The sequence below is a fragment of the Glycine max genome, chromosome 19 (genome assembly GCF_000004515.6).
Source record: "Glycine max cultivar Williams 82 chromosome 19, Glycine_max_v4.0, whole genome shotgun sequence".
Lineage (NCBI taxonomy): Eukaryota > Viridiplantae > Streptophyta > Magnoliopsida > Fabales > Fabaceae > Glycine > Glycine max.
In genome coordinates, this window is record NC_038255.2 from 329,140 (window position 1) to 341,810 (window position 12,671).

The 12,671-nt window shown below is 32.6% G+C and overlaps 1 protein-coding gene across 1 annotated transcript; it reads right to left on the reverse strand.

Moving 5' to 3' along the window:
* Positions 1–1,050: 1,050 nt before the first annotated feature.
* On the reverse strand, positions 1,051–5,931 carry LOC100778494 (bromodomain-containing protein 4). Its single transcript, XM_003554774.4, has 3 exons — positions 5,401–5,931; positions 3,386–3,664; positions 1,051–2,390 (listed from the first exon to the last, which is right to left on the reverse strand). Exons 1-3 carry the CDS (start codon positions 5,746–5,748, stop codon positions 1,281–1,283), a joined length of 1,737 nt encoding a protein of 578 aa, XP_003554822.1. The 5' UTR covers positions 5,749–5,931; the 3' UTR covers positions 1,051–1,280.
* Between the last annotated feature and the right edge of the window lie 6,740 nt (positions 5,932–12,671).

Sequence of the window (12,671 nt, forward strand, 5' to 3'; positions counted from 1 at the left end):
CATGCTTTATCGCTCCCCATGCATGTTTGCATGATGTTCTAGTGATAGTGAGGGCACAAAGCTGCAACGAGTAATTAAGAAATGAAAAATTTATTGGATTTTTTTTATGAAGAAAAAATTACTGAGTTATAGTTCATAATAGATGACTCATTATTTACAATGAATATACTGAAAATTATTGTTGAAATATATTAAAAAAATATGTTAAGAAATGAAAAATTCATTGAGTAATAGTTTATAACAGATGACTCATTATTTACAATGTTTTCAGTATAATATGTATATCTAGGTTAATTATAAATTTTAAAAAAATGACAATAACTAAGTTGAGGAAGTGTGTTATATGATTTATGGTGCACAAATATATAATAATCGTTAGATTTGTTGATTATATATTGAATGGTTAAGATAACATTTGTTATCAATTTCTACTTTTTTTAACACGTTATCTCTTATGTTGAATAGCTAGAGCAGCCATGTATTTTTGCAAATGTGCTCTTAATATCTTTGTGAAGGTCTCTTCTCCTCACCCCCTGTCCACGACGTCATGTTTAGGAGATTCTTTCCTTTGCCACCACTCCCCTTTTCATTTTTTTATAAATAAATATTTGCCACTAATGGCATGCCTAGTCCTCAAGCAAACAATCACCTAACAATAACGTATCAAAGAAATGACGTGGAAAAAAAATCTACCATTTGGGACATGCTTAGATGAATGTTTACAAATTTGATTTTACAATTTTTTTGATTAAAATTGATTCTAAAATAATGTAATTACTATTTAGATGCCTTTATTTTAAAAGTAAGTCGGAGCTAAAATTCTATTAAAAAAATTATTTAATGCGAAAACTATTTAAAGTTGTTTCACATTAATCAATTTTGAAGCCTGAATAAATTCCTCAACATGGAATCAAACATGCAAGTATTTATCTAAAATCATGTTAGCTAGTATTTCAACATGATGTTAGCTTGTATTTCAACATGATTCTAGATCATTTAACTTAAATCCAAACACGCTATTAGTAACATGACTTAAGCTGTTCTAAGTAATTTTCGAAATCCACATCTATTTATTGCGGGTATACAAAGCAAGATGAAGATAGTCATAAATCGGAGCCAGACAAGAAAGCAAACCAGTTTCAACTTTCCAAGAAACAATAATAATAAAAAAAGAAGTCAAAATATCCACTTTGGCACAATCCAACTAACCACAAAGTCTCCTCATAAACCTTTCATCAGGGAGCAATAGATTCTTCTATACATCAATTAATCAAGCCATGCTACCGACCGAACCAACCTCGAGGGGGTTGGACTTCGCCATCATTCATGAGCTTATCCAGCACTGCATTTAGGTCAACAGACTGACCATTCTCTGTCAGCTTCCGAACCGTGGCCCTCACATGGTCTCTAGGGAATCCCATAGTAGAAACTTTGTCGACCACATCATCGACAGAAACCCTGCCTCCAGTTCCAGCAGAACCTGAGCCACCACTCACTGCAGATGCAGTTGGTATTGCTTGCGGGAGTACCCTGGCAGTTGGGAGCTGAGGGTAACCGCTACCACCACTCGGAGCCACTGAAGCAGTTGGCAGTTGTTGTGGTTTTAGTGCAGGAGTGCCAGCATACTGAGGTGGTCCACCATAACGATATTGCTCGGCAGGGCCAGATAGTGTACCATATCCAGAAGAATAGCCTGAACCAGATCTGCTTGATGGTGGTTCATATGCATGAGGTGGTGTCCCATAGAACTGTTGGGGAGGAGGAGGACCGGTGGGTGACTGAGATGGTGGCTGGCGGACATTGGGAGGATAATTCTGAGGAGGATAAGGTGGTTCCTCAACATGGTGACCAAGTGAAGATTGTAGTTGAGGCGGATTCATGGATGGATGCGACGGTGGCTGCTGTTGAGGTAGATGAGGTGCTGGCTGAGGGTACTGGGGATGCGGGATCTGTTGATATTGCTGATGCGGTGGTGCCCCGGGCTGAGCATGTGGCTGCTGAGATAACGGAAGTTGGTATTGCTGATTTGGTGTTTCCTGAGACTGAACCGGTGGTGGGAAGTATTGATCTCTCTGAGGAGCAGCTGGGATTTGGTTTTGAGGGAATTGGTTTGGAAGATGAACTGGAGGTGGCAAACCCTGTTGTGGGGAAGGTTGAGGAGGTGCATTAGGGGGAGGAACAATAGGGATTGATTGTGGAAGATTTGCAGGGGTAGGAAGCTGTGGTTGAGTTTGCCCAGGAGCAAATGCAGCTTGCTGAACAGGATCAGTAATTGTGCTAGTTTGTGTTTCTGATTGCGGATCCGTCTTTGACACTTCTAGCTTTGCCAGTTGCAGCTGAGCTTGCACAATATCTTGCTTGTCCTTGATAGTCTGCACCCCTGATTGTACCTGTATATTTCATTTGTCAAACAAAACAGTAAGAAAAAGACCAGTATGAAAATAAACCATAATATATCATGAACTAAAGCTTAGAGATAAAGTTTAAGTTAGGATTATACAAACAGTAGCATGTTCATACACCAATTTATTAAAATTAGCTTCATTGCTCCTCATAATTAGCCTCTACATAACTTTCCCCATGAACCATTCATTTAAATATTTTGCTCTTCTCATTTTTTTTTTATTTTTGAACTAACAAATTCAGTCTATAATTTTAAATGTTTCTTTTCACTATTACAGAAAATTTAAAACAGTATTAAATTCAATCATGAGTGCCAACTCTCCCAGAAGCTTAGGAAGAGAAGCTTAATATTGACCATACATAGCAAACAACATAGGAATTGGAGAACTAACCGAATTCACAAACATTTCAATATCATTCATTTTTTTATACTGAAAGTGGACTGCACAAATAAGGATTTACAGTAAGAGTTTTGCATGATAAATTTATAGCAGAAACACACAAAGTCAAGTCACATTGTTGCTGCCTTAAGACCCGGTAACCAGGCGTTCTATCGCTTACAGGGAAAAGTCTGGGTACATCTAACCTTTCCAAACAGCAGACAAGACAATAATGGGAGTCTTGTGTATAGGCCACATTTTTTGTTATACATTTTGCTCAACAGAAGTTATGTAGAAAATTTAGGGACAGAAAAGCAAGAATTTGAAATGAAGCCCAACAACTATACTGAGATATTGTCCTGATATCTGGTGTGAATAAAATGTCAGAATCAAATTGAATGGTTGAACATAAAAAAATGTTTATGGATTAGGATACAACTGTTTATGGTATTAAATGGTTAATTATATGTTTTACTTGGATAAACTTTTGTAATTCTTATACCATATATATACAAATATTTACATCAACAAAATGTTCCTAGTTATCAAGGGTGGAAGGGGGTGGGAGCAAGTGGGTGGAGGGAGTGTTATAGATAAAATACCTCTCGAAGACTATTCTCCATCTGCCTCAATTTTCCATCAGTGCTACCATGACTATTTCCAACCGATACCTTCAAATCATCCACGGAATTTTCAAGATGGTGGGTTCTGGTTTCTAGTTGTGTTAACCGCGCACTAACACCTTCCAGAACATGAAGCATATTTTCCATATGTTTCTTCACGGTACGATCAATCTCAGACAACATTGTAGCATCAAAAGCACTTTGGTCCTTTTCTACAATGACTTTCGCAGGTTCCATTGAATCCAGAGAATTGTAATTCTGCACCAGATGAGGATGAATGAATACATAAAATTCATGAAGAAAAAACACTACACCGAGATGGTACAATAAATTATTAATGCTACACAACACTAGATATGAATCATCACCCAATTATTCAAACACACAAAACCTTCATGCAGCAACAATGTAAAACAACTAAAGCTATAAAGTTGAGAGCACAATTCAAATTCAAGAAGTAACAACAACAACAACAAAGCTTTATTCTACTAGTGAGATCAGCTACATGGATCACAAAACGCCATTCAGGATGTTTAAAAACCAACGCTTTAGGAATATCGTTGGCAATTTGTGCACGACAAGCCGTGATCTAGACCGCTATAGCAGCTGCAACAGCTGTGACACCAAAACACTATGCTACAGTGACTACCGGCCACTCTGCCACTATTGCGCCATGCTATAGCGGGCTATTAACAACCTAGAAATAAATAACTACATAGTATCAGCTAACTCTTACTGTTTCAAGAACAACATTTGGAACCCAGACATGAAGACAAGTATCTTAAGTAACAGTGTCAATATTTTACACACAAAAAATAAAGAAATTTTTTGGAACATGAAGCTCCAACTTGCCACGCCACAACAACAGGCTATAGAATTTTGGATTGGGATTCCCTGCAGTCACAGATTTTCCGCATTCACTCATTCAGCTAATCAGAATTGTTGGATGTAGATCGGATGACTCATATTCTATGTCGATAAACCTAGCTTAAAATAAGTATACAAGATCTAAACTGACCAATTTTCATCCAGTGGTTTTGATTCATGAATGCACGAATGTATGAATGCAGACCCAAGCTGAAAAGTGGCGATTTGGTAGAAACGACAAAGGGGGCAGACCTAACTCCAAATGCTGAACCCCCAGATTTCACAAAACATACCTTCCATTTTCTCTAAGCACTTGCCACTCTGAATACATTCAAATATGCATAATTTTAAAAACCACACGCAACAACAATCAAAGGGCTTTTCTATTGTGTGCCAGCGGCGGCAGGCGCACGGTAAGAAGTCAATAATAGAAACAAAAATTATTAGCAAAGAGAGTATTTATCAGATTAATTGCTTGCATTCCTTGAGTAATTTAAAACAGTTAACATAATATATTTCATGAACACACAATAGAGAACCCAACAATGAAAAAACTAAAGTGAAATAGTAAACATATATATCCTCCTTCAGCATTGAAAGATACCAAACACCCCCTTCGAAGAGGACTCTCAAACTTACGGTATGGTCCATGAGCACCACATGTCCATGTTCCCAAACATTCTTCACAAGGGCGTGGGTTCGATTCCCGCTGTCGATGTGAGGACCTTCATGGTGAATAATCTATAAGTACCTCTATAAGCGTTCAATGAGCCTCGAGGCATGCTCTGATGCTCTGATACTGATGAGTCCCCAAGACCCAACTCACCTAAACTTTTACTCAAAAAAATATAAAAAAATCTCCACGTAAACACATAACCGAGTTTTTCAATAAAACTCAAAGGAGTAACAAACAGCAGCAATCACAAGTAACAACAGGGAGACAACCTCAAAGGTAATTACCAAACAAAGCTTAGCAACTAATCTTTGAACTCTAATTAATCCAATACCCATTAGTAAAAAATCGCAAAACAAAACATCCCATAAGCTAACCAATAAAAATAGAGAACACCCAGATCAGCAAACGAGTTAAAGACACAAAATTTGGGGAGAAAAGAGAAAAAGGTTACTTTGAGGATGGGAGGGGAAGCGTTGGAGTTGGAATCGGAGTTCCAAGGGCGAGAGAATGCGGCGGAATCGAAATTATTGGAATTGGAAGCGGCGAGAGGGCGAATCGGTTGGAAATCGTAGCTGGGAACGATGTCGTCTTTGCTGATCCCATTGCCACGACTCGCTTTTTCTTCTTCATCTTCATCTTCGAGATGATGATGGTGATGGTTATGTTGGTTTTGTGGCGGTTCTTTCATGAGGTCAATGAAGTCCTTGCTCTGCAACTGCGTAGTGGAAGAAGAAGAAGAAGATCCGTGAGCGTGAGTGAGATCCATAATCTGCTTGTCCATAAACGGCGTCGTATTCATCGATGAATTACCAGACTGAGACTAAAGAGCACACCAACGAATTCAAACACAGCACAATGGTTGGGTGCGAACAGCAACTGTGTTGAGTTTTTTATCATATAAGAAAACCGAAAACCTCTTCGATCAACAACACTACACTATCCTTCTTTCTTCACTTTCTCATTCCAAAAACAAAAAATAAAAAAAAATAAAACAATTATTTCTTTTCTTTTATCTCTTGTTTTTTTTTTAAAAAAATCTCACAAGTTAAAAGGATAACATATTTCAGTAAGTTTTTTTTGAAGAAAATATTAATATCTTTACTTATATTTAATTCGTAATTTGTTATTATTTATTTACTTAAAGAGTGTTTGGAAGGGGAATTTTTTTTCAAGTTTTAGAATCATTATTTCATAAAACGAATAAAATTTATTTAGTTATCATAAAAATATTTAAATAATTTTTCTAAGAATAAAAAGTTACGTGATATTTTTTCGTGAGAAAATTGTTAAAAAAAACATTTGCATATGTAAACTCAAGAGTATAAAATTTTAAGAAGTTTGATAAAGATAAAAATATGATTAAAAAGATCATAATTAAAATTATTTTGAATCATTCAATGAATAGATAAGTAAAAATAAAATAAAAATAACTTTTCAAAAGTAAATAAATAAGTATAAATACGAAGAGTACTATACTAATAACTTTTGTTACTTAAGCATGAAAAAGTAAGAAGTACAAAAGATTTTTTTATATTAAAAACACAAAGTTACTAATTACTAGATGTTTTTTAAAATATTTTATACTTTTAGCGTATATATTTATAAATATAAAATAGATAAGTCTTTATTTTATTTTTGTCATCAAATTAAATAACATGATAAATAAAATAGAAGAATGAAAATATTTTATACTTTAATGCCTCCTGCATGATGTTCCAAGCGTGACCATCTTCAGATCAACAAAAGGAACATAACAATTAATTAAGGATTAGAAAATTGTTATTAGCATTCCTCACTGGAACTAGATTTTGCACGTGTGAACTAGAAAATTGTTATTAGAAAATGGAAGTAGTGACTTATTGTGCTTAGTTCCTTAAAGATCTAAGCACAGATAAGTCTTATAATATTATATTTATCTTTGATTTTGTAATTGAACAAAACACTGGAAGTGACTAACAACAAATACAAGTTTTTTATCCTCTACCATAACAAAGATAAATTAAAGTTGCGTAGAATGACATAGTATTTTAAGTTGATACTATTTTTCATGTTGCATGCATGAATGGTGGATTAAAATAATAATGTCATATTATACTATTCCCCTTATTATGTTGAGAGGATATAGGAATCTTTGATATGTATCAAAGAGTTTTGTATCCTTATGTTGAGTTCTATATTTTATGCAATTATGGACGAAATTTTAGTCTCTTTATTGACATAAATTATGTTATTCACCAATTTTATTAAAGGAACCTATTATCGTTACAACTTTATCCTTATTCATTAATTCTCCATATATATATATATATATATATATATATATATATATATATATATATATATATATATATATATATTAATTACTCTTAAAATAACTTAATGAATTTTATATAGTTAAATTATTCTATTAATTTTTTTAGCTAAAATAATAATAATATTTTTCAATAACAACAAAATAAAAGACATTAGCAGTAGTAAACATGATGAAAAATTTTATTTTTACAAGAAAGTTTAAAATAATTTAAATTTTAACAAGAAATATATTAAAATAATTATTTATAAACATACAAAAATTAAGTACACATTAACATAATATCAACAATAACAAAAACTAACACTCAAATTTGGATAATTACATACTATTCATTCCTATTTATTATATTTATATTTTAAAAATATATATTTCATGTAGGTATTGTATTACTAATATTATTTGGGAAAAAATCATAATAAATTTTAATAGCCTTGAATTTTTTAGCTATGGTTTATTTAAATAAAATATAATTAATCATCTTCCCCAATTTTAATGCAATTATAGTTTAAATTTATTAAATATTTTAAAAATTAATAATTTTATTTATATGTATATACATATGTTTTAAAAAATATTAAAAAATTATATATTTTAAAATCTAGTGTATATAATAATATATTATATGTTTGTATAAATGAGCTAAGCGATCGAACTTAATAGGATTTTTTAAAGGCCTAAGCTTTGACTTTTTAACACAAATTTTATAAAAGTTTAAATTTGACATTTTTCAATAAATGAGTCATTAGGTCATACCTTATATAGATTAGGCCCTTGATAGATTGTTTGACGTATTTTGTAGGATTCAAAATGAGAAATACAAGATTCAAATGTCTCAATTATGATACAACCATTACTAAAAACTAGACTTTTAATATCGATTATTAAAGACTTTCAACATCGGTTATTAACCTATATTGAAACTACCAACGTTAAAAGTATCAACGTTAACATTAGTTATGAAAATCAATGTTAAACTAAATTGTACAACATCGATTTTTTTTAAAAAAACTGATATTGCATCATAAAAAATAAAATAAAAATATAAAATATATATAAATCAACATCGATTTTTAGAAAAATCGATGTTGTGGTTCACATCAATTTTTAGAAAAATCAATGTTGTTTTTTGGTGGACAACATCGGTTCTTTTAAAAACTGATGTTGTTTTTGAAAAATTAAATTGTATATTAGTAGATTGAAAAAAAGTAGATTATGCACAAATCTAAAAATCCCAATACAAGATCTTCTTATTTATTTATTTAGTATAAATTAACATAATAAAAGTAATATGGACTCAAGAATTTGTCCATTAGCAACCCATCATACCAACATTGTTACATCTAGAAATACGAAGTCATAGACATTGAAATAAGATATTTAAGATATGACCCTCAGTAAGTCAAAATGAAATAAATCTTATTTAGAAAGAATAAATTATACAAAGTTGGCTCAAAGGAGGAAATGCATATATTTGCTTTCTTGTTGTATTGGATTTTATATAATGTTCAAAAGTACCAAAAACAACAAAATGTTGCAACATTATAATAAAAAATTTATATACAACATGACACATATACAAGGATGACATATAGGACACGAATCAACATTGGCAATAACATTTAGGTGGTGTAAGCAATATAAACCAATTTCATATCACTCTTTTTACTTTAAACAACATGATTCAAAAACCATATACCATGTTACCTTCTACCTCCCAAAATATGTTACAAAATCGAGTGAAAAAAATGATTATAAATTCTAGTTTAGGTGTTCGCAACAATGTGAAAACTATAATGAGATTTTAAAGTGCAAATTGATTTGAAAAAGATTGAATATACTATTATCCAATTCGATTAAAAGCAAATTGGACTAGATTGAATGATTCAGTTTCTTGACTAACGCTATTTAAAATATTTCTTTAAGACATCGACATTTTTCAAATAGCACAATTTAACTAGTATATTTTTCCCCTTCAATCAAATGGTTTGCATATTTGATAATTGATATATATAAGTATATTTTGGGATTAAATCATATAGAAATTATTAATTTTCCTCTCTTATTTCTTCCTTTTTATGTGAATAATTGAAATTTTAATATCATTTAAGTTTTTGTGCAAGAAGTATTCGAGTTTGTGAATTTATAGTGCTTGGTGAATAATTGTCACATAAAAACAAAGTAAAGCCCAATAAAACAAATTAAAGATCTGAAGATGCTCGCTCGATGCGTCTTAGGCGCTCAGCACGACAATCGCGCTTAGTGTGAAAGTTGCGTAAAATCCAAGTTGAACTGCACCTATAACAAGTGGAAGAGGAGAAGGAGAAAATACACAAAATATTTAAGAGAATACAATTCCTTACCAAAGGCAAAGGCTAAAAGTAGGAAAATCAACCACTAGGAGTCATTTCTTCACTGCATTCCCTTTCTTATCTACTATCGTCATTAGTTATTACCCTCTTACAATTGTAAAGTCTCTTATGGCAATAAGAGGCTAAAAACTCTCTTGTTGGGAGCTTAACAACCAACTACTTTTGATGTAACTATTCTTCTTATCTATTTAATTTTATTTCAATTTCATTGTCTTTTTTTTGTGCTTAATTTTATTGATTGTAGTTTGATCACTCATATTCATGGTAAGTTTTATGAGTAGTGTTGAGAAATGTTTATCTTTAAAAGAACTGGAAAATGACATCTAACTAATTCAAATCTAGGGATATAATGATTTTAGTTAGCCTGTTATACATCTCTATTATTAATTCAATTTAACTATTTTACCTCTTAAAGAGATTTGAGAGAGAAAATAGATAAGTTAGGCTCTTTCACATGAGGGATCATGGTTAGAGTATATGATTAGATGCAAGTGATAATTGAAATAATATTAAATAGAAAAAAATCCTTAACACTACATCAAAAGTAGTTCTGGTAGGCTAGACCTCCAATATCTTCATATTCTGAACAGACTTCCACTTCACCACTCCTAGTATTGTTTTTCTTCTCTTGTTTGTTTTAATTCATTAATTTAATTTAATGTCAATTTACTTTTAATTTAATGTCTTAATTCTAAGACGGTTATTAAAAACCGTCTTAGAATGTGGATTGTTTATAAAAGTTACGACGGGTTTTATTAAAACATCGTCGTTATTTCAGTGGCTCTAGGTCTTCAACATTTTAATTTAAACCCTTCACTCACTCTCTCTTCACACCGCCGAGTCTTGCCTCCTCTGTTCTCCATCACCAAAACAAAACCCCTCTCTCTTTACACCCCCTCTAAGCTCGACCCCTCCGCCGTCCACGGCGTCACCAAATTATCCGATCTCACTCCGGCTGAGTTCCGCTCGCACGTGTACATCTTTGGGCAGTGGTTTCGCTTGAAGTGGTTCTTCACGCAAATCACCAATTTCAGTGGCCGAAACCGCCGGTGGAGCTTGTTCCGTTTGCAGCCTACAAACGGACAGAGAACCACGTCGCGTGCCGCTGCATAGTGGTCTCCGAAGGCTTTTCCGCCGTCTCCGTCGTCGCACCTCTCTGGTCTTTGCTCCACTCCCCTTTCCAACCCAGACAAGTATATCTACATCTATCTCTCTCTCTCTCTCTCTCTCTCTCTATATATATATATATATATATATATATATATATATATATATATATATGTTGGATCTTCACTTTAGTTGTTACTTATTGTGTTATATTTCTCGAATTCTAGTTGAAAGATTCTTTGTTTTTGAACTTGCTTTGATTGATCCTTTTTTGTGGATTCTGTTGTTGTTTGTCTACTGATTCACTGCTTTGGACTTGAAATGAGTTTTTGTTTTTTTTTTAGGTGGGAAGGGGGATAGGGTATTTGGGTTTGTTTTGGAATAGTCAAAGGGGTTCTCATAGTGTTCTCACTTCAATGATTGATTTTTGTTGTATGGTTGGATTTCTTGCTTGATTGTTTGGATAGTTGGTTTTTGTGGCTGATATGCTGCTTCACTTGACTTGATCGAAGAATGGATCTTTTGATGGTACTGGGTTTGATGTAAATAGGAGATGTAGTGGAGGGGTTTTGGTGGATGATGGGCTTGATTGATGTCATGCTTCTGAATTGAATCTAAGGATGGATGGATGGATTGAGTTTTGTTTGATTTGTGTAGATTGTTGTTTTGTTTGGGTTCATTTGGTTGTTGATTGTTTTTTATGCAGCGTGATCTCTGCCGCAAATAAGTCGATCTTGTTGTTATATGGTTTGTTATGTGGTTTTGAAAGTCATGGTCAAGTACTAATTTGATTTTAATTGGCTCATGTTTCTTTTGTATTTTCTCATTAAGTTTAGTTTGTATTTTCTCATTAACTTGCTTCTTCTATATGCTTAACTGCATATCTGCAAAACCTTGGTAATTTTATGTTATTTTACCTTTATTTTATTATTTTATCTTTATGTTATTTTACCTTTATAATTAGCATTTTATGTTATTTTACCTGTATGTTATTTTACCTTCATAATTACTACACCAGCATCATTTTGAATTTAATCCGTGAGGTGGTTTCTTTGGAAATAATAAGAGTTAATGCATTTAGTGTTCATGGGAATTAGTAGTTAGCTAGGAAGTTGGGCCAAATTAATATTAACCTAGGAAATAGTTTTATGGATGGCTTGGAGGCTAAGCACATGAAAAACAATAATGGGTCTCGGTTTCTTGAATGTAGTGCACTTTCTTGGACAAGTCACAATGTAATGCACTTTCTTGGATTACACAATACAGATGCCCACCTACCCTCCCCACCCAATATATCATTAAATTTGTTTGTTGATTATGAGTTTAATAATAACTATTTACAAATAATTAATTCAATGGGTTTTTAATTTTTTTTAATATATTGAGGATTCTAAGACAGTTCTATCAAAGAGATCATTCTAAGTCGATTCTTCGCTAAGGACCGTCTTAGAATGATCCCTTTCTAAGACGGTTCTTTAGAAAACCGTCTTAAAAAGGGATGCACATTCTAAGACGGTTGTTTTTGGGACCGCCATAAAAAATCTTAATTTTCTACGACACTGGCAACAAAGACGGTTGAAAATCGTCTTTGAATGTGCTCTAGAATCGATGTAAAAACATGCTTTGTAGTAGTGATACATCAATCTAAGTACAAACAAAGTTCATGTGGACTCGACACTCAGACTTCCGTTTTACTTTATTACTTGAGACAATTTGGTGCACTTATTAATGAGTTAATAATAATTTCTTTAAAGAACTAGCTACTTTAGTAACTAGTTTGATTTCCAAGTCACTAAAATCTACAACAACAATTGATTGTAATAACATGAGTTTGCTTATCTCAAGTAATGGTGTGATTTAATATTTTAGTACCTAAAAGACAAAAAAGCTTCAAGCATATTAAGCAGCGATACAATGACATTGATTTTTATG